Source organism: Hyla sarda, chromosome 1 (genome assembly GCF_029499605.1).
Source record: "Hyla sarda isolate aHylSar1 chromosome 1, aHylSar1.hap1, whole genome shotgun sequence".
NCBI classification, from domain to species: domain Eukaryota; kingdom Metazoa; phylum Chordata; class Amphibia; order Anura; family Hylidae; genus Hyla; species Hyla sarda.
This window is the reverse complement of record NC_079189.1, coordinates 427,110,938-427,137,816: the sequence shown is the minus strand read 5'-3', so window position 1 is coordinate 427,137,816 and position 26,879 is coordinate 427,110,938. Positions and strand designations below refer to the sequence as shown.

General features: G+C 42.0%; 1 protein-coding gene across 1 annotated transcript in view; it reads left to right on the top strand.

The window, feature by feature from the left end:
* The window catches only part of PITPNB (phosphatidylinositol transfer protein beta), a 68,887-nt gene that overhangs the window by 23,391 nt on the left and 18,617 nt on the right, over nucleotides 1-26,879 (top strand). Inside the window, exons 4-9 of the mRNA XM_056529603.1 lie at nucleotides 1,731-1,822; nucleotides 7,976-7,983; nucleotides 11,228-11,302; nucleotides 11,810-11,893; nucleotides 24,201-24,278; nucleotides 25,764-25,874. Coding sequence (XP_056385578.1) covers nucleotides 1,731-1,822; nucleotides 7,976-7,983; nucleotides 11,228-11,302; nucleotides 11,810-11,893; nucleotides 24,201-24,278; nucleotides 25,764-25,874 — 448 coding nt within the window. The remainder of the gene's footprint in view (nucleotides 1-1,730; nucleotides 1,823-7,975; nucleotides 7,984-11,227; nucleotides 11,303-11,809; nucleotides 11,894-24,200; nucleotides 24,279-25,763; nucleotides 25,875-26,879) is intronic.

Sequence of the window (26,879 nt, the reverse complement as noted above, 5' to 3'; positions counted from 1 at the left end):
TCCTAAAATGGACAGAGGTGTCAGCAGAGAGCACTGTGGTCAGGCAGAAAAGAAATTCAAAAAGAAAAGAACTTCCTGTGTCGCATACAGCAGCTAATAAGTACTGCAAGGATTAAGATGTTTAAATAGAAGTAATATACAAATCTGTTTAACTTTCTGGCAACAGTTGATTTAAAAATTTTTTTTTTTTTTTCCAATTGAGTACCCCTTTAAGTGAATGCCAATAAATTCTCTGGCTTAGTTTATTTCATAGGTTGTTTATCCAACTGTATACAATAGAGAGAGAGAATGGAAAGCGAATAACCAATACGTTGATCTCAATTAGAGATAAATATTATGAATAGTGTGGTGAGAGAGGTTTATATTGTACTGCTTTAAAGGGGTACTCCGGTGGAAAACTTTTATTTAAATCAACTGGTGCCTGTAAGTTAAACATATTTGTAAATAAAAAATGAGCAGGAGTGCGTGCTGAGTGAATTACGAATCGGTACAAGATGACAAGAAAAGAGTGGCTAAGTGGTAGGTGGATAGACCTACCTTCTAAATGAGGTGTTTTGGTGGTTCAGAATGATGTTGATATATAGACTGCACCCTGAAACAATGATAAAACTTTAGGTGAACAGAAACCTAAATTAGGCATCCCAAGTCTGAAGTAGAGATTAAACAGTTGTGCTCAAATGATACTACATCTAATTTTCAGGTATTTTACATGTAATATGATGCAATTCTTTGCTTGACCATTTTATAAAAGCACACTATGTAAACGGTGTATCGGTCAGTCACTGGTTTAGTGGGCCAATTTTTGGGGTACTCCAGCACTGCAACTAGTGACAACTAGTGGTGGTCCTCCTTTATACCTTAATGATGGAATACAGCAACATCTAACATAATGTTCCTGATAGCGGTGGGTACCTGTTGTCCTTTGGTGATGCTTTGTGCACCTAACGTGTCTCTGCAGCAGCAGAGTCCACATTCCACAGTATCCTCCAGCGATTGTGTTATATTAATATTTGATAGATTTGTAAAATACTTCAATTAAAAAAAATCTGAATCCTTCCAGTACTTATTAGCGGCTGTATGCTACAGAGAAAATTATTTTCTTTTTGGATTTCTTTTCTGTCTGTCCACGGTGCTCTCTGCTGACACCTCTGTCCATGTCAGGAACTGTCCAGAGTAGGAGAAAATCCCCATAGCAAACATATGCTGCTCTGGACAGTTCCCAAAAATGGACAGAGGTGTCAGCAGAGAGCACTGTGGTCAGACAGAAAAGAAATCCAAAAAGAAAAGAATTTCCTCTGTAGTATTCAGCAGCTAAAAAGTACTGGAAGGATTAAGATTTTTAAATAGAAGTAAAAAAAAAAGCTTTCCACCGGAGTATCCCTTTAACATATTCTGTATGGTCCTTGGGCGCACATGAGGTGCATTTGCATTGGTTAATAATATTAGAACTCTGGGGTTTCATAATGAAGTGAGCAGAAAGGTCAATATCTCATCCCAACATGGAGCCCGCTCTGAGAAGTCCAATTACATCCAAACGTCTGTGTCAACAAATGCCTGACATTTCAGATGCATATCTCCAAATTCACTTGTGACATTGACAATTCTAGGTCTATATAAGCCTAATATTTCTAGATGGGAAAATATTCGTAATGAGAAACGACAGCTAAACACTGCTAAAAACGGTGATGGAGACATGTATGTGTAATGAATGAATATATTTCTTTTTCCAGTAAAGTCCCTGGCTTCGTAAAGATGTTCGCTCCAGAGGGATCCTTGGTTTTCCATGAAAAAGCATGGAACGCATATCCTTACTGTAGAACAAGTAAGAAGTGTTTTGTTTCTTGCTCGTGGGATTATTTTTAATTTTTTTTTCATTTGCCAAGTATGAATTCATACACTCCATCAGAAGAGCTTTGACACCTGTAAATCACACTGTCTTACACTATAGGTCGATTGGAACCACCTATGTAGTTAGATGGTACATATATATATATATATATATATATATCTTATTTGCATATGTAGGCAGTACATGTTTACGTATGAAACTTAAAGGGGTACTCCACTGCCCCAGCATCCGAAACATTTCGTTCAAAACGTTGGGTGCGGGGGTCGTGAATATGTCATGGCCACGCCCCTTTTGATGCCACACACCCTCAATGCAAGTCTATGGGAGGGGGCGTGATGTCCGCCACGCCCCCTCCCATAGACTTGCAATGAGGGGGCGTGGTGTGATGTCATGACCCCCGCAGCCCCTACCCAGCATTCGGAACTAACTGTTCCAGACACTGGGGCAGTGGAGTACCCCTTTAAAGGAAGCATGCATGTTATCTAGTAAATAGAAGAAATGTAAAAAATGAGTCCACCTCACCTTCTAATACCTATATCAGTTTTTCCCAACCAAGGTGACTCCAGCTGTTGCAAAACTACAACTCTCAGCGTGCCCAGACAGCCGAAGGCTGTCTCGGCATGCTGGGAATTGTAGTTTTGCAACAGCTGGAGGCACCCTGGTTGGGAAACACTGGGCTATATGAAAAGGTGATGACAGACAGAAAGCATTCCAGGCTAAGGCTGCATTCACACAACGTTTTTTGCAATACAGTTCCCATATACGTATTCAATTTGAAAACCGTACGGAACTGTATTGAAAACCATATGCATTGACTCTCCATTGTGTCTGTTTTTGCATCAGTTTTTGTCAGTTGCATCAGTTTTATTAGTTTTTTTGTCAGTTTTCCCATACCCAAAACCGTAGCCTACCACGGTTTTTGGTCCGAGTGAAAAACCGTATTTAAACCGTATAAGTTTTATTTATTTTTTTAAACATGGGAGTCAATAGGAACTGTATGTGCGTGCGGTTCCATCTGGTTTTCACCATACGGTTTTTGTCTTTGCACAGTTTTTTTATCTTGGAATTTCAATCAAACAATTGAAACTTTATTCATAATGGAGTGAAAAGTTAAAAACATTCTTTTTATTCTTAAAAAACTAATGCAAACGAATATCATTCTTCAAACCGTATACGGATTAAAATTTGTTCACATGTTTTGATACAGTTTAGTCAGGTTTTGATATGGGAACTGTATTGCAAAAACGTGGTGTGGGCCCAGCCTATCACAGACAATAACACAGTATCTCACATATGGGTCACACAATAAATGACTGATGAAATACAGTACAATTGTCATTGGTTAGGTGAGGGGTATGCTGCAGGTTTAGGAGCCCATCCCGCTCTGTACCCAGTTTTTGTTGGCTGCTCTCTGCAGTGTTGGAGACTACTTAGATGCAAGTCGTTTAACTGTGTAGATGCTGCGATAACTGCATCTACAATTTTAGATGCATCAGCAGTGGTACATAGCCAGATGGTGTCTCTATGGGTTGTTATGGCAGCCAGAGGACCTAACAGGGTCTCGGTGGCTGCTGTGAGTGAGCTGCTAACACCCTGCTGATGGTGACCCTAATACACCCAGCCAAGGTGACTAAGGACCCAATTGTCCCTCTGACTGAGCACAAAAGAAACTAGGGATCGACCGATTATCGGTTTGGCCGATATTATCGGCCGATATTCACGATTTTGGACGTTAGCGGTATTGGCAATTACTTTGCCGATAATACCCCAATCCCACCATTCGCCACTGCACCGCCAGTGTGATTCTGTGGGGGTGTTTTTCAGTGGCTGGGACAGGAAGACTGGTTAGGATTAAGGGAAAACTGAATGGAGAAAAGTAAAGATATATTGTTAATGAAAACCTGATCCAGAATTCCATGGAACTCAGACTGGGCTGAGGGTTCATCTTCCAACAAGACAGTGACACTAAGTGCACAGCCAAGACAACACAGGAGGGGCTTAAAGGGGTACTTGGCTAGAAAACATTTATTGTTGTTATTATTATTTTTTTTTTAAATCAACTGGTGCCAGAAAGTTAAACAGATTTGTTGACACCTCTGTCCATTTTAGGAATTGTCCAGAGTAGGAGCAAATCTCCATATCCTGCACTGGACAAGTCCGGACATGGACAGAGGTGTCAGCAGAGATCACTGTGGTCAGACAGAAAGGAAATTCAAAAAGAAAAGAACTTCCTCTGTAGTATACAGCAGCTGTTAAGTCCTGGAAGGATTAAGATTTTGAAATAGAAGTAATTTACAAATCTGTTTAACATTCTGGCAGCAGTTCATTTAAAAAAAAAAAATAGTTTTCCACTGGAGTACCCCTTTAAGACAGAGCCCTGACATGAACCCAGAAGGGCATCTCTATAGAGACCTGAAAATAAATGGCTGTCCGGTGAAGTTCCACTTCTAACCTGACCGAGTAATGGGTCTGAATACTAAATGCAATATTTAACTTACTTTTTAAGTACGTTGTAGTTAGTAAAACGGAAGTATAGTAAAATGGAGCACCAGAGACCCAATGCGTTGGAGATTTATCGGTCTGACCTTGCACATAGATGATTTCCTGCTAATTCGGCATTGTGACTGTTTTGGTGGAGTGCCACGTAAGCAGTCATTTCAGGCATGCCCGTTTCAGATGAACAGTTTTACGGACTTTTAATCAGTCTCTTTCCTGGAGAGTTACATGCCCCCTGGGTTCTGGATTCTGCTGCTGCTTTATCTGTTACTGGATTTTTCGTAGAATTCATTATTTTTGTAATGAAATTTGTAAAGATTTAGTGTTAAATCGGTATTATTTGTAGGAATTATTCACAAACCTATATAAACCAGTAGTGGTTTTAAGTGATTTAAGTCCCAGGGTTCATTGGGTTCCACTAGTGGATACGGGATATTACCTCATTAATAGAATTATTATTTAATCACTGTCTCCGACTGCCTTGGTTAAAATCTCTCCAATACACTCTAGTATTTTACTCTAATTATTGCTGTTACTCTGCCACTGAGCATTGTCAGCGCACTAGTGAAGGGCTACCTGTATAGTGATGGGTTAAAACGTCACAATGTTTAGTCCATAAGGTAATCCGTTCTACTCAGCTATGCATAGATGTACTATAAGGTTTTTGTTTTCTTTAATATAGTGTCCTTTTTCAGTTTAAGTATAAAGAGCCACTGCCATAAAATAGTTAGACATTAGAGAAGCGCCTATCAGCCATAACATTAAAACCACATGGATAATATTGAGCAGTTTTCCCTCGTATCGCCAAATTTGCTTTGACTTTTTAACCTTGAAGGTGTACTCTGGTATCTGGCACAAAAACGTTAGCAGCAGGTTTCTTAGATCCTTAAAGTTTTGAGGTGGGACCTCTAGCACATTTTACAGGAGCTTGACTGGATTGAGGTCTGGTAAATTTGGAGGCCAAGTCAACACCTTGAGCCTCTTAGTCATGTTCCTCAAATCATAAGTCGGGTAGGGTGCCTTATCCTGCTGAAAGAGGGATCTTCTGTCTGCATGATGAAGAAGAATGTGTGATTATCAGACCAGGCCATCTTTTCATTGCTCTATATTCCATTCCTGATGCTCATTTGTCTGTTAGGTGATTTCGCTGTTGGGCGGCACGGCATAGTCTCTGATTGGTCTGCAGATATACACAACAATCTGCCATTTGTTTTCTGACCCCTTTCTATCATAGCCAGCAGTACATTTTTCATCAATTTGTGTTACTGTAGGATAGAACCAGATGACAAAGCCTTTCTAGCCATGCCCACCAATGTAAATTTGGCACCATAACCAGTCACCTGTTGTTGTTTCTTCTTAGACCACTTTTGGTAGGTGTCAGTCATCCAGATCCGTGAGCTTACCCATGTTTGTTCTGCTTCCAACCCATACACTTTAAAAACTGACTGTTCCCTTGCTGTCTAATATGCCCGACCTCTAGACAGTTACCAGATAATCAATATTGTTCACTTCACTTGTAACACTTAAAACACACCCTCAAGCATATCTATCTGGAACAAGGTGGGGTGTATGTTTTGGTTCTTTGGGCTCAAGAAGAGAAAACCAAATTTAAAGTGTACTTGTCAATTAAGAAGATTTTTTAAAAAGCTGCCTGGTTTTTATTAGTTTAACCCATCAGAATGACAATAAGATGATTTAGGGTTCTCACTGTTGTAAAGCCCCTGAGAGTCACTTCTATGGTGCACAGCTATTTCTCATTCTCTCCATTTCAGGGAACAAGACCACTGCTGGACTCTTTGCCAGTAGTACACACAGGCACTAACTCCCTTAGTTGCCTAGCCAATTTACAGCACAACTCTTAATCCTTTCTGCTATGCCTTAGTGTTGGTGAAAGTGCACTAAACAGGCTTTGTACTCTGATGGACTGATACACAGTATGGTATTCTAGATGACACGTAGAGGAGATAATGGATTACTAATGCAAAATGCTGTGTGAGTAGAAATGTAAGAAGCATGAAGTGATTTTACAAATATTTTAGGAATCAAATAAGGGGAAGTTGTTTGAAACATAGACCGTTTAAATGTAATCTGTGTCACACCCACTAACCTATTGGTACCGGCTTGTATTGTGGATGACTCTAAAGACAATGGTACTTAACATTCCCAAATCCATGCCGGTGAAATTCCTTGTTTTCTTACTATGGTAATGAGTTATCTTGATGCACAGGGGGGGGGGAGTTCCCAAGCCCCGGGTGCACAGTGACATCTGGCTTGAATCTTCCTCCCCTGTGCTGAGCCCCCTATTCTGCAGCATAGAGCTCCACTATGCAGCTACATCCCTCTTCTCCGCATAAACAGCTGACATTTCACACTGAAGGAGAGGGGTCTAGATGTAGAGTGGAGCTTCATTTTACAGCATAGGAGGGTTTCGTATAAAGTTTCAAGCCGGAAGTCACCGAGGTGTGAGAAAACCAGAGATATCGGCGGAACAGTAAGTACTTTTGTCATCACTAAAAGTCTATACCAGTAGGTTAGTGCGGGTGATAATGAAGACATATTCAAATGGGTTCTCCACCATAAGGTGACTTTAGTCCTTACCTGCCAGACAAAATTAGACATGCTTAGGAAGGATCCATAATTGCCTTTGGTCTAAATGGCCGTGTTGTGTGTTCACCAGAACACTGCTGCTTTCTTTTTGTGTACTGGCTGTTTCCTGTTGGAGTCTCCTCCCTCCAACTAAAAGTCCCAGGATCCCTTGTTTGTAAGTGTGAGGTCACTTTTCTCCCTCCCATATATCAGCCACCCCACCCATTGCAGTACAGCTCAGCTGCCTTGCATGCTGTGCTCTGCTTGAAACTACAATTCCCTGCAGTCCTGTGGAGAATTATCTTCCTCCCACCCAGCGGTCGCTCCACCCATTGAAGCAGACGGCTCCCTTTTAACACCTGCCTAGTGATGTAATGTCTTGGGCTGCACTGCAACCTGGGAAAAGCTGAGACAACACTCATTTTGTTTGCTGGTAAAAATGAACATCCGGAGCAAAGATCATGTAAGAATTGCGAGACCAGCCATCAAACACAGGTACAGACACTATATTATTAAATACACTAACTTAGTCAAATAATAAAAAAATATCTCAGAATACCCCTTTTTAAGCTTTTTCTGTTGTATCAGTGAAACATTACTCTTTCTATCATATTAAACTTTGGACTCTACTAAAGAAACAAAATAAGTAACACGTGATATTTAAGAGATAAGTGTAAAGATGTTAATCTAAGGCCTTTAGGCAGAAAGTGGTGACGTTTTTTACATTTGTACTTGTGAAACAATGAATCAGCACATCTTTTATCATATACAATCTGTGTGTCATATTCAAATCCTCAATGATACATGATTGTATTATGTGCTTTGTACAGATGATTCAGTCTTTGGGGTAAACCAGGTATAAAATCACACTTGACCACCCTATTCATATTTTGGCATATTAAAAAGACATATGTAACTCTTGTTATCAGATTTTAAACAAATTCTGAGTTTTTTGTTTTGTTGTAATATTTGTATGCTGTCTATTGTCATTTCTAATCTATTTCTTTTTCTCTATGTGTGTTCCTGTTTTTTTTTATGGATCAGTTGTAACGGTGAGTTTATTCTTTTGGTTTTTGTTATAGAATTGTGTAGTATTTTATTTATGGCTGTTGTAAAATTTGATATTGAAATGCAGATGTGTTAGAATTTTCCCTACAACATACATCTAGAATTCCTGTAGTTAAAGACAAAGACCATGCTTTACGGGAACCTGTCACTATGTCCATAATATGGATCAGGAGAGATATGTATTACACATTGGATGCCTCAACAATCATGGCAAATTAAGCTTTCTGTGTCCCAGTGTATTATTTTTTTCTAAACCTGGAAGTAAGTATCTTAGAAAATCCCTTACTACCTGACCTGCACATCCCTTTTACCAGTTGTCATTTTATGTTACATAGCACAGCAAGCATACTAAGGAGTGCAGTGTAGAGTAAAATATGGTAATATCACCTTTGCTGTTTCCAGATCAGACAATTGTTTGCTGGATTTCTGGAATTGTTAGACTATTATACGCTGCATATGTTCAGATAACAGGGCTCTTCATTTGTTTTGTTTAAATTTGTACATATTATTATTATTTATTATTTGTTGTTCACTGAAGAGAAGTGTAAAACCACCCTTCACTATATGGATAAAAGTATTGAGATACCTACAGGAGCTTTTAGGACATCCCATTCCAAATCCTAGAAGTACAACAAATTGCCTTTGCTTTTCATTCAGAACATTTGTGAGGTCAGACACTAATATTGGAAGAGAGGCCACAGCTCACAGTGTCCCTTCTAGTTTATACCAATGGTGTTCAGTGGGGTTGAGGTCAGGGCTCTGTGGGGGACAGTTCAGTTTTACACACTAAACTCATCCAATCCATGCCTGTTATGGACCTTGCTTTGTGCGCTGAGGCACGGTACTGCTGGAACAGATAAAGGCCTTCCACAAACTGTTCCTACAAAGCTAGAAGCATACAATTCTCCTAAATGTCTTGGTATGTTTTGCTTGAGCAAAGGGTCCAAAGCATAGTGGATAAGATGTCTGATCGCCGGAGATCCCAGCCGTCATAGACATGAATGGAGGGGGCATGGCGTGACGTCATGTCTCCAGTTCCAGAAACCAGAGTTTCCAAAACTGGTGCAGCACCAGGCACAGATTGCCAAGTGCTGCACAGAGATCAGACCTCTTATCCCCTATCCTTTGGATGTCTATGGGCAGAATACTCCTTTAACAATGCATTCAGGCAGGTAAGGTTTTCCTAGCATTCACTAAACCCAGACCTGTCCATCAGACTGCCAGATAGAAATGTGATTCATCATTCCACAGAACATGTTTCCACTGCTCCAGGAGTGGCATGCATTACACCCCTTCATATGATGCTTGGCATTGTGCTTGGAGAAGTAAGGTTTACATGGAGCTGCCCAGTCATAGAAACTCGTACCATGGAGCTTTCTGTTTTTCTGCAGATTTCAATGCCAGATGAGCTTAAATAGGTACTCCGCTGCTCAGCGTCTGGAACAAATTGTTCCGAACGCTGGAGCCGGGAGCTCGTGACGCCATAGCCCCACCCCCTCATGACGTCATGCCCCGTACCCTCAATGCAAGTCTATGGGAGGGGGGCGTCGCACCCCTCCCGTAGACTTGCATTGAGGGGGCGGGGCTATTACATCACGAGCTCCCGGCTCCAGCGTTCGGAACAGTTTGTTCCAGACGCTGAGCAGCGGAGTACCTATTTAAGACATCGGTTATTATTGAATTACCAGTGCATTGGTGAGCATCATATGACTCTAACCTTATGTGGTTTCCACATCATGGCAGAGAATCGTAAACATTTCCACTTCTTAATTAAACAGTGGATTGTGGAAGGTCTAGGAGGAAAGGGGTTTCACAATCTGACTGCATTTGTTGTCATCCTATTAGAGTACGGTGCTGGAGTTCAGTGAGATATTTAGAATGGCCCGTTCTTCTACAAATATTTACTCTGACAATTTACACTGGTAGGTGCTGAATGTTATATACCTGTGACAATGAAGCCAAATTCAATGATTATGAGGGGTGTCCCAATATTTTTTTCTTTTATAGTGTGTATCTACAAGACTTAAATTTATTGATTTTTATTTTTTATTTTTATTTATACAGTTATCTAATTCAAAATTGTATAATGAGAACTTAAAGGGGTTATCCAGGAAAAAACTTTATTTTATATACGGTATCAACTGGCTCCAGAAAGTTAAACAGATTTGTAAATTACTTCTATTAAAAAAAAATCTTAATCCTTTCAGTACTTTTGAGCTGCTGAATTTGAGTTGTTCTTTTCTGTCTAAGTGCTCTCTGATAACACGTGTCTCGGGAACCGCCCAGTTTAGAAGCAAATCCCCATAGTAAACCTCTTCTACTGTGTGCAGTTCCCGAGACAAGTTACTGTTGCCAGACAGAAAACAACAACTCAACTTCAGCAGCTGATAATTATTGAAAGGATTACGATTTTTTAATAGAACTAATTAAAAAGTCTGTTAAACTTTCTGGAGCCAGTTGATATAAAAAAAAAAAAAAAAAAAAATTGCTGGAATACCACTTTAACATTTTTAGTATGGGTTGTATTTAAAAAGAATGTCACCCAAATCTCTCCACAGCAATGCTACACAGAAATAGGATCCCTGTTATTTCCCTTTTCCCCATACCATTTTAATGCCTCTTGCTGGCAGCGAAATAGTGGAAAACTGTTTTAAAATCCATAACTGTGTCCTGGGGGATTAGACTGACAACCTACACAACGTGTGCCCGTGCTGTTTCCGGCACACGTGCAGACAAGCTCTCCCCTTTCATCTGCCCCTCGGACACTGCCATGGATTGTAAAACTGTGTTTTCTATGTTTTCTACACTTTCTTGGCCAGCAAGAAGCATTAAAATGGAAGGAGGGGAGATTAAAGAGATCCTATTTCTGTGTAGCATTACTGTGGATAGATTTAGGTGACAGATGCTCTTTAAATAATGGATAACCTTTACACAAAAAAAAATCTCAATAACTAATGAAAAAATACTGCAGGGACTGTGTAACTAGGCTGACCGAACTTCCTGGGATGCTGCCAGAGTTTATGGAAAGCTGCAATGGGCATTATGGAGCAACTCAACGGGAAGTTCAATGATGATTCCTTTTTTCATTTAATTAGTTATGTTTTTATACATTTTTAGATGGGCTACTTTTTTTTTTCAAATAAAAAATATTGTTTTCCCCACTTACCGCTCAGCACCAGCAGGTTTGTGAAGATTTTATGTATGTATAATGTATGTTTTGTCTTTTAGAATGAATATATGAAAGAAGACTTCTTCATTAAAATTGAGACTTGGCACAAACCAGATATGGGGACTCAAGAAAATGTAAGTCATTTGCTCTGTTAAAGGGGTACTCCAGTGGAAATCAATTGTTTTCATATCAACTGGCTTCAGAAAGTTATACAGATTTGTAAGCTACTTCTATAAAAAAAAATCTTAATCCTTCCACTACATATACTACAGCAGAGTGCTCTCTGATGACACCTCTGTCCATGTCTTGAACTGTCCAGAGTAGGGGCAAATCCCCATAGTATACCTCTCCTGCTCCAGAGATTTTCTGATATGGACAGAGACGCCACCAGAGAGAACGGTGTTCAGACTGAAAAGAACAACTCAACTTCCTCTGTAGTACACAGCAGCTGATAAGTACTGGAAGGATTACGTTTTTATAAGTAATTTACAAATCTGTTTAACTTTCTGGCACCAGTTGATATGAACATTTTTTTTCCACCAGAGTACCCCTTTTAAATATGGCTTCTTGTGGTAGTTTCTGAAGAATGTACACTTTGCTGGTGTTGAAGGACTCATTGATCCCTTTATTTCTCCCTGTAGGTACATTGTTTAGATCCCAATGTGTGGAAAACTGTTGAAGTGGTCCAAATCGATATTGCAGATAGAAGCCAAGTAGAACCAGCAGTAAGTGATTTGCTATATGTGTTTGAAGAGATGTAAATGAATGCACTTAACTCAGGTGTTAACCCTGGTAACTGCAGTTAGTGCTAACCTTTCATTATCATCTCATAGTCTCCAGGATTCTATGGGGAGATATGGGGCCCTCGTGTGGAAAAAGGCAGAGGGCGATCATTGTGTTGTCCCTGGAAACTCCAACAATGTGATCGTCAGGATTGACTAGTTAATCAAGATAGTCTTGGCCCTATTAAAAGCCTACAGTGCTACAGTCTCATTGTCATGTGTGTTATGTCCTGACATGCACAGGCTGTAATGTTCTGTCATATAGACATGACAAATAAATGATAAAAAAATGAACCTTAAATGGGCACTGTCAGATACAAAAACTTTTGATAGTTTTTGTATCTGCACTAGGTTTTGCAATTGCTTTCATAAGAAAATGTTAAGTATTTCATACTGACAAACCCAGTCAAACAACTGCCCCCCTGCCTGCTTGGACACATACTAGTCCTGCTGTGTCCATGCGTCATCACTTATGTCATGGACACACTTCCTTGATTGACAAGGAAAATCCTCCTACTGTCATCTTGTGTCCCGCTATTGGTGCGCTCACAGCGGGAGGAAGCACACTGTCTTCCTGCTGTGAGTGCGCTTTGCTCGGGCACACAAGTTGTTTCTGCGGGGAACCTTTCTCTGCGTCTGTATCCCTGATCTCCACACTCGGGGATCGGGGGACGGAAGCGCTGCACTGCGGGAGAGATAACAGACATGTATCCCCATGGGGGGATACTTTGCACTGCTGCCGTTGATAGGTTACTTTCACTTTGCCCATTCCACCACTCACTCTCAGCCTCTTGCTTTCTGCTGGCATCTCACTGTCCGCAGCTCACATCTCTGCCCCCCGCCACTCACTGTCCGCAGCTCACATCTCTGCCCCCCGCCACTCACTGTCCGCAGCTCACATCTCTGCCCCCCGCCACTCACTGTCCGCAGCTCACATCTCTGCCCCCCGCCACTCGCTGTCTGCCTGCCCGCCGCTCACATCTCCCCTATGGTTAGCTATACTACAACACCCAGCATGCCTTGACACTGTGGACATGCTGGGAATTGTAGTTTTGCTAATGCTAGGGAAGATGTAACCATTTGCCAGCTCACATCTCCCCTAGCATTAGCAAAACTACAACTCCCAGCATGCCCTGTCAGTGAGGACAAGCTGGGAGTTGTAGTTTTGCTAATGCTAGGGTAGATGTGAGCAAACAGCATACTGAGGGAGGGGGCGGAGACCTGCAGTGAGGCCACGCCCCCTCCATTTGAGAAGAATTCAGTCTAGTGAGCTAGAATAAAAGTGTAATAAAAAATAAATAAAGCTGCTAGACACAAAGTGTTACTGTCATTTTTTTTAAAGAAAATGTTGCATTTCACACAGACCTTTTTTCGAGCAAGATATTGCCAGGTGAAGCGAGCGGCACGGCACTTTGCTCATTCAGGCTAATTGCCGGATACTGATTCCATAGACTTTAAAATGGAGACCATCTCCTGCAGCCCATACTTGACTTGTCTAAAAGTACTTAAGATAACAGTAACAATGAAAAAAACATTTAGTGCAGTACTAAAAAAAAATTTATCAAATAAAACATTGTCAAACACATATAAAAGATAATGTATACATTATATTAGGGATCGACTGATATCGATTTTTTTTAGGGCTGATACCGATAATCTGTGGAGGTTGGGGCCAATAGCCGATAATTTATACCTATATTCCGGTATAAATTATCGGCTATTTCTCCACGGTGGGGGTGTGCGGGGCATTTTCGAATTATCGGCAAGGTAATTGCTGATAACGTCCAAAATCGTGATTATCGGCCAATAATATCAGCCAAACCAATAATTGGTCAATCTCTACATTATATACAGCTACATTCTTCTTGACATGTACAATAAATTTGTAACACTTATTTTTTTTGTATATTCTTTATTTTTTATCAAGAAAGCAATAATTCAATACTACTTCACATTGGGATAGGGCAAAGTTATAACAAAACATACCGGTATCTTACTTCCCAATGTAAAGTATGTCAGATTGGATGACAGAAAAAATAGGTAGTGTAGAAGTTTATCTGAAACCTACCTATAACCATGAATATGCTATCTAAGGTTATCATGTTATGGAGCAGAAAGAGATTGCTATAGATCTTTGTGGTAAAATATTTAGTGTAACGTTATTCAATGCTTCAAATATTTAGGCATGTACAATAAATAGAACAGGAAAAGCTGAGCAGATTAATATATAGTGGGGCTGTACGATATATTGCAAAAGCAATCAAATCGCCATTTTAGATTTTTGCGATATAGCGATACGGCCCCCCCGGGAAAACATGTGGTTATCTGCTCGGGCTGACTCCTGTGGCGGGGGCCGGCCAGAGCAGGTAAAAACTAACTTAAATACTAAGTCAGTGTTTCCCAACCAGGGGGCCTCCAGTTGTTGCAAAACTACAACTCTTAGCATGCCCGGACCGGCAAAGGCTATCTGGGCATGCTGGGAGTAGTAGTTTCACAACAGCTGGAGGCCCCCTGCTAGAAAAACACTGAGCTAAGGGCGCAGGGAGAAAAAAAAAAAAAAAACTTCTGCTCACCTAGTCCCTGCATATTCGTTAGCATGCTCTCGGGAGTTTCCTCTCTTCTTAGTACAGGCAGTAGGACCTTTTCAGCCAATCACTGGCCGCAGTGCTGCCACGTGTCAAGCCAGTGATCGGCTGATGGGGAAAGGTCTTGTACTGAAGCAATACACTAGGTTTCCCGGGTCCTGCCGAAGATTTGAAATCTGCCCGGGGAATCAAGTGTATTGCTGCAGTACAAGAATGTGACAGGAGGGGGGGGGGGGGGGGGGGGGTGGTAACGGACGGAGTGTGACGGAAGGGGAGGGGGGAGTGTGACGGAAGGGGAGGGGGGAGTGTGACGGAAGGGGAGGGGGGAGTGTGACGGAAGGGGAGGGGGGAGTGTGACGGAAGGGGAGGGGGGAGTGTGACGGAAGGGGAGGGGGGAGTGTGACGGAAGGGGAGGGGGGAGTGTGACGGAAGGGGAGGGGGGAGTGTGACGGAAGGGGAGGGGGGAGTGTGACGGAAGGGGAGGGGGGAGTGTGACGGAAGGGGAGGGGGGAGTGTGACGGAAGGGGGAGATGTGAATTAGGCGGTGGGCATAAAATGGGTAGGTAGATGTGAAATGGAGGTGATTGGACATGAAATGGCGGGATTTCACAATTTTTTTTTATACTGCATATCGAAATCGCAATCGCACATTTCTCCCATATCGTGCAGCCCTAATATATAGTATATCATTCTGGGAAAATATTCAGTATAACTTGTTGTAACCTGCTGAAATCCCTGCTCTATCTCTTCTTAGGAACTATGGGGAAGAATTATCCAAACCTGTCCAGAGGAAAAGTTGCCCATAGCAACCAATCAGCTCGCTTCTTTAATTTCTAACAAGGCCTCTGCAAAATGAAAGAAGCAATCTGGTTGCTATGGGCAACTGGTCAACTTTTCGTTTCTCCCCAGTGTCCATTAATAATAGGACCACCCACTAGACTCCTAAGCAGGGAACAATCAGAGATTACATAGCATTTTAATGGCAACAGATTCTCTTATAAGAAATTCCAGTCTCTCAGTATATAGGTTGTAACATACTGAGTCCTTGTATCTGTAACTGCATGTACAATAAAGTAATTGTGTCAGATTTGCTGAAACAGTCTAATATTTATGTCAGTGTTTCCCAACCAGTGTGCCTCCAGCTGTTGCAAAACTACAACTCCCAGCATGCCCGGACAGCCTTTGGCTGTCCGGGCATGCTGGGAGTTGTAGTTTTGCAACAGCTGGAGGCACACTGGTTGGGAAACACTGACTTATGTCATGTTAAACTTAGACTAGACAGTCACGCACACGCGGGGCGGCACAGCGGCCTCTTATCATGTTTATCTAGGAGAGGGTAACATGGAGGAAGATCTACCCCAATACTAACAGTGAATACTTGGGTCTCAAGCTCATGGTTACAGGCCTGTAGAACCTAGGTCTCCAAACTGTTGCATAACTACAATTCCCAGCATGCCTGGTCAGCCAACAGCTGTCCGGGCATTCTGGGAATTGTAGTTTTGCAACAATTGGAGGTTTGCAGTTTGGAGGCCACTGCTGTAGAATTTCTTGCCACTCTAAACAATAGCAAATAAATAAAATCTCTGTCTCCAGCTGTTTTTCTGCTCGTTTCCTCTCATTTATAGAAATGGGTATGAATGTCAGTAGAGCGGAGAATAGGTGAGCAATGCTGGTATAGAAAATGTCCCCTTACACAGGCCATCGGAGGTAATAACTAGAGCACGAATATTCGTAATGCAAATTTTTATCGCGAATATCTGTACTTATACAAATATTTTAGAATATATACTGCTATATATTCGGAATTTTTTTTTTCTCACATGCGCATTTTTATGCGAATTTTCGCATGGGGAAAAAAGGGAAAGAATGTAGCGAATTTTGCAAACATAGGACAAATAATCGTCAATATATTCACGAAATATTGAGAATTTGAATATGGCCCCTGCTGCTCATCACTTGTAATAACAGATGATCGATGAGATCATGAGGCCATTTACACAGTGATGTCATACTATCCTTGTTAAACCTCCATCAACAAAAGTGGTACAGAGCTTATAACAGTGGGGGGGCTTTTTTTCCCTTATTCCATAGATGCCTTTGCTGGTCTCTAGTGGCCAAGAAGAGAACTGCAGAAGCAAACTTTACATTTGTTTTACATGTAAAATTGTTAAAATGAAGTCACTATCTGATTAGGAAGCCAAGCCTGAGGTCAAGCAGTTATTTAATGTTAAGCCATGAAGTACAGTACAGTTCAACTGTGACTTGTATCATGTATGTCATTGAAAGCACAGATTAGTATCCTTAAAGATTATTGTAACTTCCCTGAACCTGGTAGTATTCCTGGGGTATTCCAGAAAAAAAAAACTTTTTTTTTTTTTTTTGGCTAAACAGATTTGTAAATGACCTATATTAAAAAAAAAAAAAAAAAAAAAAAAAAACCTTAATCCTTCCAGTAGTTATCAGCTGCTGGAGTTGAGTTGTTTTCTGTCTGACAACAGTGCTCTCTGCTGACACCTCTATCTGTTTCAGGAACTGTCCAGAATAGGAGTGAATCCCCATAGCAAACCTCTAATACTTCGGACAGTTCCTGAGACAAGCAGAGGTGTCAGCAGAGAGCATTGTTGTCAGAAAGAAAAAAAATTACTCAACTTCAGCAGCTGATAAGTACTGAAAGGATTAAGATTTTTTTTTATACAAGTGGTGCCAGTTGAGAGATATATATGTATGTTTTAAAATACTCCTTTTAACTCCTGAGGGTTCTCTCATCTATTTTCTCCTATGCAGTTTGCTGTATGTATGTACTCCCCTATATATGTATGTCTTGGGTCAGCATCACATTGAGCCCCTGGGATGGCTCACTTACCTTTGAGGGTAGGGTCACACACACATCATATATGCAGCGTATTTAACGCTGTGAAAAAAAATCAGATGGGCAGTGTGAAACACACTGAAAATCCTGCTATGAGCAGACACACAGGGCTTCCCCGCCGCAGCCCTGTGTGTAGTAAGGTTTGGCGGTGGGTCAAGTGCTCCCATTTGAGGTGCTGGGCCTGCCTCCAAACCTTTTCCTCACACTCCCGCTGTCTAGCAATGGCAATCTTGCAATGTGATCGCGGGATCCCGTTTGTTGCCATTGCAGCAGGAGGCCAGCTGATGGCCCCCTGTCTGCCTTGTATGGCAGCCTGTGATGTCCAGCCATAGGCTGGATTGCACAGGCTGTTAGTTAATGTAGTACTGACTGTTATACTGTGCCGCAGTACAGATGTACTGCAGCATAGTATAACCTGTAAAAAGTGAAAATAAAAATAAATAATTAAAAGGGTTTTAAATAAATTAAGTGTTAAAATAAATAAATGCCCCTTTCCCAATAAAAACCCTATATTATCACCCATAAAAATAACAAAAACGTCCAAACCTATAATAACAAAAACGTCCAAACCTATGCAATAGATATTGCCACGTCCGTAATGACTTGTACAGTAAAACAATAATTGTATTTATCCTGCACGGTGAACGCGTAAAAAAATCAAATTTTGGTCCAAAACATGGAGTAAAAAAAATCAAAAGGTAGCATGAATAGTAAAAATGTTAAAAATAAAAAAAAAACAGCTTGTCGCACAAAAAATAAGCCCTCACACAATGGCGTTGGGCAAAAAATAAAAAGTTATGGCAACACAAAAAAGGGGAAAAAAATATTTTTTGTTGAGAAAAGAAAAAAGAACATAAAAAAAAGCTATATAAATTGGGTATCCGCCATAATCGTACCAAACGACAGAATAAAAATAACATCATTTTTACCATACAGTGAATGCCATAAAAAATAAATAAAACACCATAAATTTTCCAATTTCTCACAATTTTTTGGAGTTTTTCACAAAAAAAGCTGCAAGAATCAACCAATTTACCACTAATATAAAGTACAATATGTGATGAAAAAGCTGTCTCAGAATCACGTCGCAAAGTTAAAGCGTGTCAGAGGTTTTACCACTTAGAGACGCGGGCCAGATTTGAAAAATTGGGCCCGGTAATTTAAGGTAAAAACAGTTGGCTTCCTTTAGGGGTTAAAGCACTAGAGAGCAGTGGTCTTCAACCTGTGGCTCTCTAGCTTTGGAATAGTAACTCCCAGTATGCCCGGGCAGCCAATGACCCATTAGGCATGCTAGGCATTGTAATTTTGCAACAGCTGGAGAGCCACAGGTCGGAGACTTTTGCTTGTAGAGCATAGATTCGGGTGAATTCTGCATTTGACATGTCTTGATGTGTAAACAGTTTTCATGCTCTACATCAATGCTCTTCAACCTGTGGACCTCCAGCTGTTGAAAAACTACAACTCTCAGCATCCGGGGAGTTTGTTTTGCAACAGAAGGGGGTCTACCGTTTGGATACCACAGCTCTACAGGTCGAGTGAGAGGGAGTCCTAATGTGGTTGACAATTGTTGTGGTCAAACCTCTGCTTCTGTAAAGGGTGGGGGAGATGTCTGGAGCCTAAGCAGCTATTGCCTGCATACAGTTCCAGTACATGGTGATAGCCTAGCCCAGGGTTTCCCAACCAGTGTGCCTCCAGCTGTTGCAAAACGACAACACCCAGCATTCCCGGACAGCCAACGGCTGTCCGGGAATGCTGGGTGTTGTCGTTTTGCAACAGCATGTTGAGGATAGTATGTAGGGAGTTGTAGTTCTGCAACAAGTTAGAAATGATCTACCGTATATACTCGAGTATAAGCCGACCCGAGTATAAGCCGAGACCCCTAATTTCAACCCAAAATCCCAGGAAAAGTTATTGACTCGAGTATAAGCCTAGGGTGGAAAATACATCATCCCCCCCCTGTCATCATCCAGACCCGTCATTAACATCTTCATCATCATCACCGCCTGTCATCATCCAGACCCTCATCATCATCACCTGTCATCATCCCCTTGTCATCATCCCACACATCCCCCTTCATCATCCTCTTGTCATCATCCCACACATCCCCCCTTCATCATCCCCTTGTCATCATTCCACACATCCCCCCTTCATCATTCCCTTGTCATCATCCCCACCCCCCTTCATCATCCCCTTGTGATCATCCCACACACCCCCCTTCATCATCCCCACCCCCCTTCATCATCCCACACCCCCCCCCCCCCCTTCATCATCCTCTTGTCATCATCCCACACCCCCCCCTTGATCATCCTCTTCTCATCATCCGCCCTCAGTGGTCTTCAACCTGCGGACCTCCAGAGGTTTCAAAACTACAACTCCCAGCAAGCCCGGGCAGCCATCGGCTGTCCGGGCTTGCTGGGAGTTGTAGTTTTGAAACCTCCGGAGGTCCGCAGGTTGAAGACCACTGCGGCCTTCGACATCATCCAGCCCCCTTTCACCCCCTTTAGTTCTGTACAGTACTCACCTCTGCTCGGCGCTGGTCCGGTGCTGCAGGACGGTCCGGTGAGGAGGTGGTCCGGTGGGATAGTGGTTCCGGGCTGCTATCTTCACTGGGGGCGCCTCTTCTCCGCGCTTCCGGCCCGGAATAGATGCGTTGCCTTGACAACGACGCAGAAGTACATTGGCAATGAACGCACCTCTGCGTCGTTGTCAAGGCAACGTGACTATTATGAGGCCGGGCCCGAAGCGCTTAGAAGAGGCCTCCCCGGTGAAGATAGCAGCCCGGAACCACTATCCCACCGGACCACCTCCTCACCGGACAGCCCTGCAGGACCGGACCAGCGCCGAGCGGAGGTGAGTACTGTACAGAACTAAAGGGGGTGAGAGGGGGCTGGATGATGTCGAAGGCCGCAGTGGTCTTCAACCTGTGGACCTCCAGAGGTTTCAAAACTACAACTCCCAGCAAGCCCGGACAGCCGATGGCTGTCCGGGCTTGCTGGGAGTTGTAGTTTTGAAACCTCTGGAGGTCCGCAGGTTGAAGACCACTGCGGGTGGAGAGTTCACTCGAGTATAAGCCGAGGGGGGTGTTTTCAGCACGAAAAATCGTGCTGAAAAACTCGGCTTATACTCGAGTATATACGGTATATAGCATTTCTTCAGCATCTGCAGTTTCGGCTACTCTCTCTAGTGTTTCCTGGCGGCAGTCTGGGCATGCTGGGAGTGGTAGTTTTGCAACAGCTGGAGGGCACAGTGGTTGGGAAACACTGGTCTAGCCTGTCTCACCCTGCTGGCCTATTCAGGGCATCTCATGTACCACACAGTAGCTATGGTGTTATGTCATATATACCAAATTATACAATTGATATGCTAATATGGATTGCTGGCTTAACTTGGTGGTTTACTGTTACAAATCCTACAGAGACGGCTGGCTTTAAGCCTGCCAGTGCCGTTTCCCTTGTTGTAAAGTGAATTACAGACCCCCCCCCCAGACAGGAAGCCTTTCTCATGCGTTCTGACATCTTTGCCGGTTGCGTTTTTAACCTACATCAGGAGCTCAAACAGTTTGTGCTGTACGGCGATCTGTAGTGGACGCGCTGGTTTAAAGGGCTGCAAAAACTGCACAGCGGAATTAGCCTCCAGTAATCCTCCAGAGCCGAAGATTGGAGTGGGTTCCAGCTGTCATCCCCCAGAGTCTTCTAACTAACCTAATGAGATGAGAAGTGTACAGCTGGTGGCAAACAACATCAACCACAAGCCAAAGGCTCGCCTACAGTGGCTCCGCTCTCCCTGTGGGATCCTGAAGGAGATTGCAGGCTAACAAAGCCAGAAGGCTGTCTTCTTCCACACTATTGCTCATTTACAGCTGTAATTGGGAGCTGCGCATTGTGCTTCCTATGCTGAATTCTGTCATGTATCGTAGAATCGCCTTTTGGTTTTCTTCTGCTGCTTTAGCACACCAAATCCTTGGTTAAATATAAATGAACTGAATTATTATTATTTTTTATATGCGATTGATATTAATACATTCCGGCTAGTGATGAGCGGCATAGGTCATGTTTGCGATATTTCGCGAATATATGGACGAATATTCGTCCTATATTCGGGAATTTCGCATATTCGTTCACTTTTTTTTTTCTCATGCAAAATTCATAATGAAATTCGCAAAATGTGCATGCACGATTATATCTTTCAACTAACTACTTTCCTATTGGTTGCTAGGGATTTTGCTAACCTCTGACTGTATTTGCATCCTTCTCATTGGGCCGCAAGCTAAAAGAAGGGAGGGATCAGTGTCCTCTGGAAGTGCCGATATTTGCGAATTTCCGCATATTCGCCTTTTTTGGACCACAAGCTGGAAGCAGGGAGGGATGATCACTTTTTGTTTACACAGTACGCATCATTGTGATGTGTACTGTGAAAAAAACGAATATTTGTCATAACGAAGATTTCCCCTTCGCCATGACAGCACCACCTGAGACAGGGACTCCGCCCATAAGGACAGGAAACCGGAGGATAATAAGAACCCTCCTCTCCAACCTCAGAGGGTTTCCTGTCCTTACAGGAGCCTGACTGAGCAGGAGTCCGGTGTCAGGTGGATGAAGAGGCTGAGGGCGGTGGTGCAAATCCCCATAGTTTTGGGGTATCCCGCAAATGTAGTGCTTAAAACAACTTTGATAGCTGTAACCTCAGCTAGGAGGGTAGGAGACCTAGCTGCTCTCTTCTGTATAACCATATAAATATTAGATGATAGTATTGTATTTCTTCCAGACCCTGCTTACTTGCCTAAAGTGGTTTTGCACTTTCATGTGTCTCAAAATATAGTCTTACCCTCCTTTTGTGACAAACCATCCAATGATAAAGAAAGGACTTTCCAATCGTTAGATGTGTTATATTTGAATAGAACTAAAGATTTTAGGAAATCTTCTGCTTTATTTGTTCAGTTCGGAGGGAAGAATAAACATTTTCAAGAAAGCAGTAACACATTGGCAAGGTGGATAAGACAGGCGATTACTTTAGCCTATATAACGTTTGGGTTAGACCCTCCGATAGGGCTTAGGGCTCACACTACTAGATCTGTAGCATCTTCTTGGGCAGAAAGATGAGGTGCTTCAATAGATCAGATCTGTCAGGCCACTACCTGGCCTTCACCACATAATTTTTTCCTCACTACAGGGTGGATGTGGGATGCTCCTATTCTCTTGCTTTTGGGTGTAAAGTCTTACAATCTTTTGTCCCACGCTATTCGAATATTCGCGCTCAACACTAACTCCGGCCATTCTTCTCTGTGTAGGTGCAGTCCATATCTATGAATAAGTACCAGAATACAAGAGTGATGTAGAGGTGTACAGTATAAGGTGTTGGATAACTTATAAAAAGTGACAACGCATAGTGTGAGTTGTAGGTACAGTAAGGCTTGAGGAAGATTGGGCACATGTGACATGCTCGCAGCTGGATCTTTATCAGTGTTTCCCAACTAGTGTGCTCCTAGCTGTTGCAAAACTACAACTCCCAGCATGCCTGGGAGTTGTAGTTTTGCAACAGCTGTGGGCACACTGGTTGGAAAACACTGATCTATATTGATATGTAAGTTTGTGTGTCATGGCTCGAGCATGTGCAGATTTTAGCAAACTATAAATTACATGTCTGTTTGATAAAGGCTTAATAATGCTAATGATATAATCTGACTGGAGTTGAGCTAGCTCTCTGAAAGTTCGGAAGTGAAAGGGGTAAGATGTGCTGCTGCGCAGCGCAATTAAAGTCCCAGCGTCCGGAACTTTTTGTTCTGAACGCTGGGTGCGGGCTGCGAGGGTTGTAACATCATGCACATGCCCCCTAGTGATGTCACGCCACACCCCCTCAATGAGAGTCTATGGGAGGGGGCGTGGTGGCTGCCACGCCCCTTCCCTTAGACTTGCATTGAGGGGACGTGGTGTGTCGTCATTATGGGGCGTGGCCGTGACGTCACAACCCCCGTATCCCACACCCAGCGTTCGGAACAAAATGTTGGTGCTTGGGCATTGGAGTACCCCTTTAACTCTTTTGTCCCAGTAAACTCAACTCCCACCCAAGGAGTTAACTAGCACTCAGCACCACTAATTAACTCCTTTCTTGCTGGACTGAGATGGACAGGTGGCTCACAGCTCATCTCCGACATTGCCAGGATTGCTCAAGACGAATATGGCAATGTTTGAAAGTTCGGCGAGCCCCAACTAAACACCCACCCCTCCGGGTTCAGGGTGCTTGGCTAGCTCATCTCTGAGGCTGCGTTCACATGGTCGTCTAGACCCGTGTTCTTATCCCGTCAAAAATAACGGACTTAAAAGAAAAAACCTGACGATAACAGATGCAAACGGATGTTATTCGTTTGTATCTGTTTGGATCCGTTATTGTTCAGTCAATAAACCAAAAAATATTAAGTAAAAACGGATTAAAAAAGGGATGCATGACATTAAAGGCTCATCCATTTTCCTTAGACTTCAATGTTAAATTTACTGTATCCGTTTTTTGTTCAGTTTTTTTTGACGAGAGAAAAAATACTGCATGCAACGTCTTTTCTCCCGTGAAAAAAATGGAAATAAGCGCAGACAGATGCAAACGGATGTGAAAGGATTGTAAAAAAAATCCCATTGACATCAGTGGGATTATTTTACAACAGTTTGTAATCCGTTTACGAGCAGCAACGACGGAACCTAAATGGGGGGTAAAAAAAAAACGGGGACACACGGCCGTGTGAACGCACCCTAAATCTGACAATATGATAATGCAATATTCAATTCCGTATCTGTTTTGTGTGTTGCAGGATTACAAAGGCGATGAAGATCCAGCAATATTTCAGTCCATCAAAACAAAACGGGGGCCTCTGGGACCGAATTGGAAGGTAAAGTGTGAGATGTAATAGATTTATATATAAATGTTACAGTTTACTACAATTTCCTATAATGATAATAAAAGGTAAGTGCCCCATAAATGCCGTTTATTTATTTTTTTAAACCTAGGCCTGGGTGACTACCCTACTTTGCTCTATTGTTGCTTTCTGTTTGCTCTTTATTAAAGGTTATATTTGAGGGTTACATTCTTCATTGGATTATTGATGTAGCTTAAGGTGTCCCAAATGGTTTTGAAACAATATATCCTTTATGTTTGCGTTTTTTTCTTTTAAACTGTAGTAGTGCATTAAATGATGGACTCGCATTTTAATTTATTGAACCTTTACAATGTCAGGCCATATCTCTATGTGACAATGTTCCCAAAGAAATCAATGGATGGAAAACACTTGTTTAAAAAAAAAAACATCCAGGTCTTTTTTTTTTCCTCTTTTCCGATTTTCAGTGTGCCTGTCGCTTTTTTAAAAAAGGGGGGAAAAAAAATTTGACATAGGGACACTAACTTTGCCCTACAGACATGTCAAAAGTTTTTTTCGTTCGGTGTCTGCCATGACCAAGTCCGGAGAAAACATTTAAAGTTGGCCTCTCTTGGTGTGCTCTACTCTCAGCTACTTCTAGTTATCTGTCGCAGTCTAAACACCTAGGGCAGTGTTTCCCAACCAGGGTGCCTCCAGGTGTTGCAAAACTACAACTCCCAGCATGCCTGGACAGCCAAAGGCTGTCCAGGCATGCTGGGAGTTGTAGTTTTGCAACATCTGGAGGCACCCTGGTTGGGAAACACTGACTTAGTGGGAGGTTTATCAAAACTTGTTGCTCAGTTGCCCATAGCAACCAATCGGATCGCTTCTTTCATTTTGCAGGGGCCTTGTTAAAAATGAAAGAAGCGATCTGATTGGTTGCTATTGGCAACTCAGCAACTTTTCATCTGGACAGGTTTTGATAAATCTCCCCCTTTAGAACCTAACTGATCAAATAAATATAGGGAGGCCAAGACTCTCCTGTGACATCTGCAAAAAAAAGGACAGAACTGACCCAGAACGGGACGGACTACAACGGTAATGTGAACCTAGCCTTAGTCCTATGGTTTACACTGTATTTCTTTGCAGTAAATAATGTTGCCACCAGATGGCAGTGCACTAACATCCTAACTCAATGTGAACACCTGCAATTCAGTCTTTTTTTTTTCTTTTAGTTTGAATACCTTTAGTTAAATTAGCAATACTAATCTTCTACTGTTTGCTAATTTTTTTTCTATAAAACTATTAGTTAAAATTTTCACTAGAGTAAAGTCTAAATGGAACCCTCCTTCACAGTAAGACAGAGGTTCCCATACAGTAAGCCAGTCAGGGCAGGGTTTAGTTACCTACTAAGTTCATGTAGCAGAGGTTTGTTTTGGATTTTTATATTAATAAGTTTTTTCTTTTTTTTTTTTTTTTTTTTTTTTTTCTTTTTTTTCTTTCTTTCTTCTTTTAATATAGAAAGAACTGGCAAATTCAGAGGACTGTCCACGAATGTGTGCTTACAAACTAGTTACAATTAAATTTAGATGGTGGGGACTTCAAAATAAAGTAGAAAATTTTATTCAAAAGGTAAGAATCTCCAAGTAAACTAGAATATTTTTCAAGCGTTTTCCCCATTTTATAAAGTGGGGGTAAATTGCTAGGATATGCCATCACTTTAGAATGATGGCATATCCCTACTGATCCTAAGAATGAAGGGTATGTGGTGCTGGTTTAGTGCTGTTCTCCGTATAACAGCAATCCTGGCCGACCAGCTGAGCAGGGATCTACAGCCACATTCACAGGACTGTACAGCATTTACTTGCAGTTCAGATGTCTGGGCCCCGCTCTGCATGAGAAAATAGAGAAGGGGATGCATCATTAAATTAGCTCTGCAGTTTCTTCATTCTAAGACCCCCATTAATCACAAAGTGGTGACATATCTAGCAACATGCCAACATTTTATAAGAAGGGGGAAAAAAAGTTTTTAACCGCTTTAGTTTTTTGGGCGTTCCAACCGGAAATTCAGAGATATGCACAGGTGACTTTTTCATGGTAAAAAAATGTTTTCTATCCTTATTACTTTTGTCAGATATAAATGTTTTATCCTGCAGCCCAGGTCTCATTTATATTGTAAACTATGCAAATATGGTTAAAGGGGTATTCCAGGATTTCTATTTTTATTTGACTATGCTCCATTGGCTGTAAAGTTAGTGTAGTTTTTTTATTAGTGTCTGTACCGGTGTGTGACGGTGGTCTAGCAATTTTTTTTGTGATTTTCGCCCCAATATTTATCTTTAACAGCATGCAAAATTACTCAGGTCTCGGGATTCCCCAGGTTGCAGTGCGTCAAGACATGACATCACTAGTCAGATGATCAGAGGGAGTCTGTCCTGCTTCAATGGGTGGAGCGACCGCTGGGTGGGAGAGAGCAACAGCTGTAGGCACCCTGGTTAGAAAACACTGGTCTATTAAATAGAATGCAACTCATTTGTGTTTCAATGGGTGGGGTGGCTGATGTGTGGGAGGGAGTAAAGTGACCGCACACTTACAAAATATGGGACTTGTAGTTTGAGAACAATATCCAACAGGAAA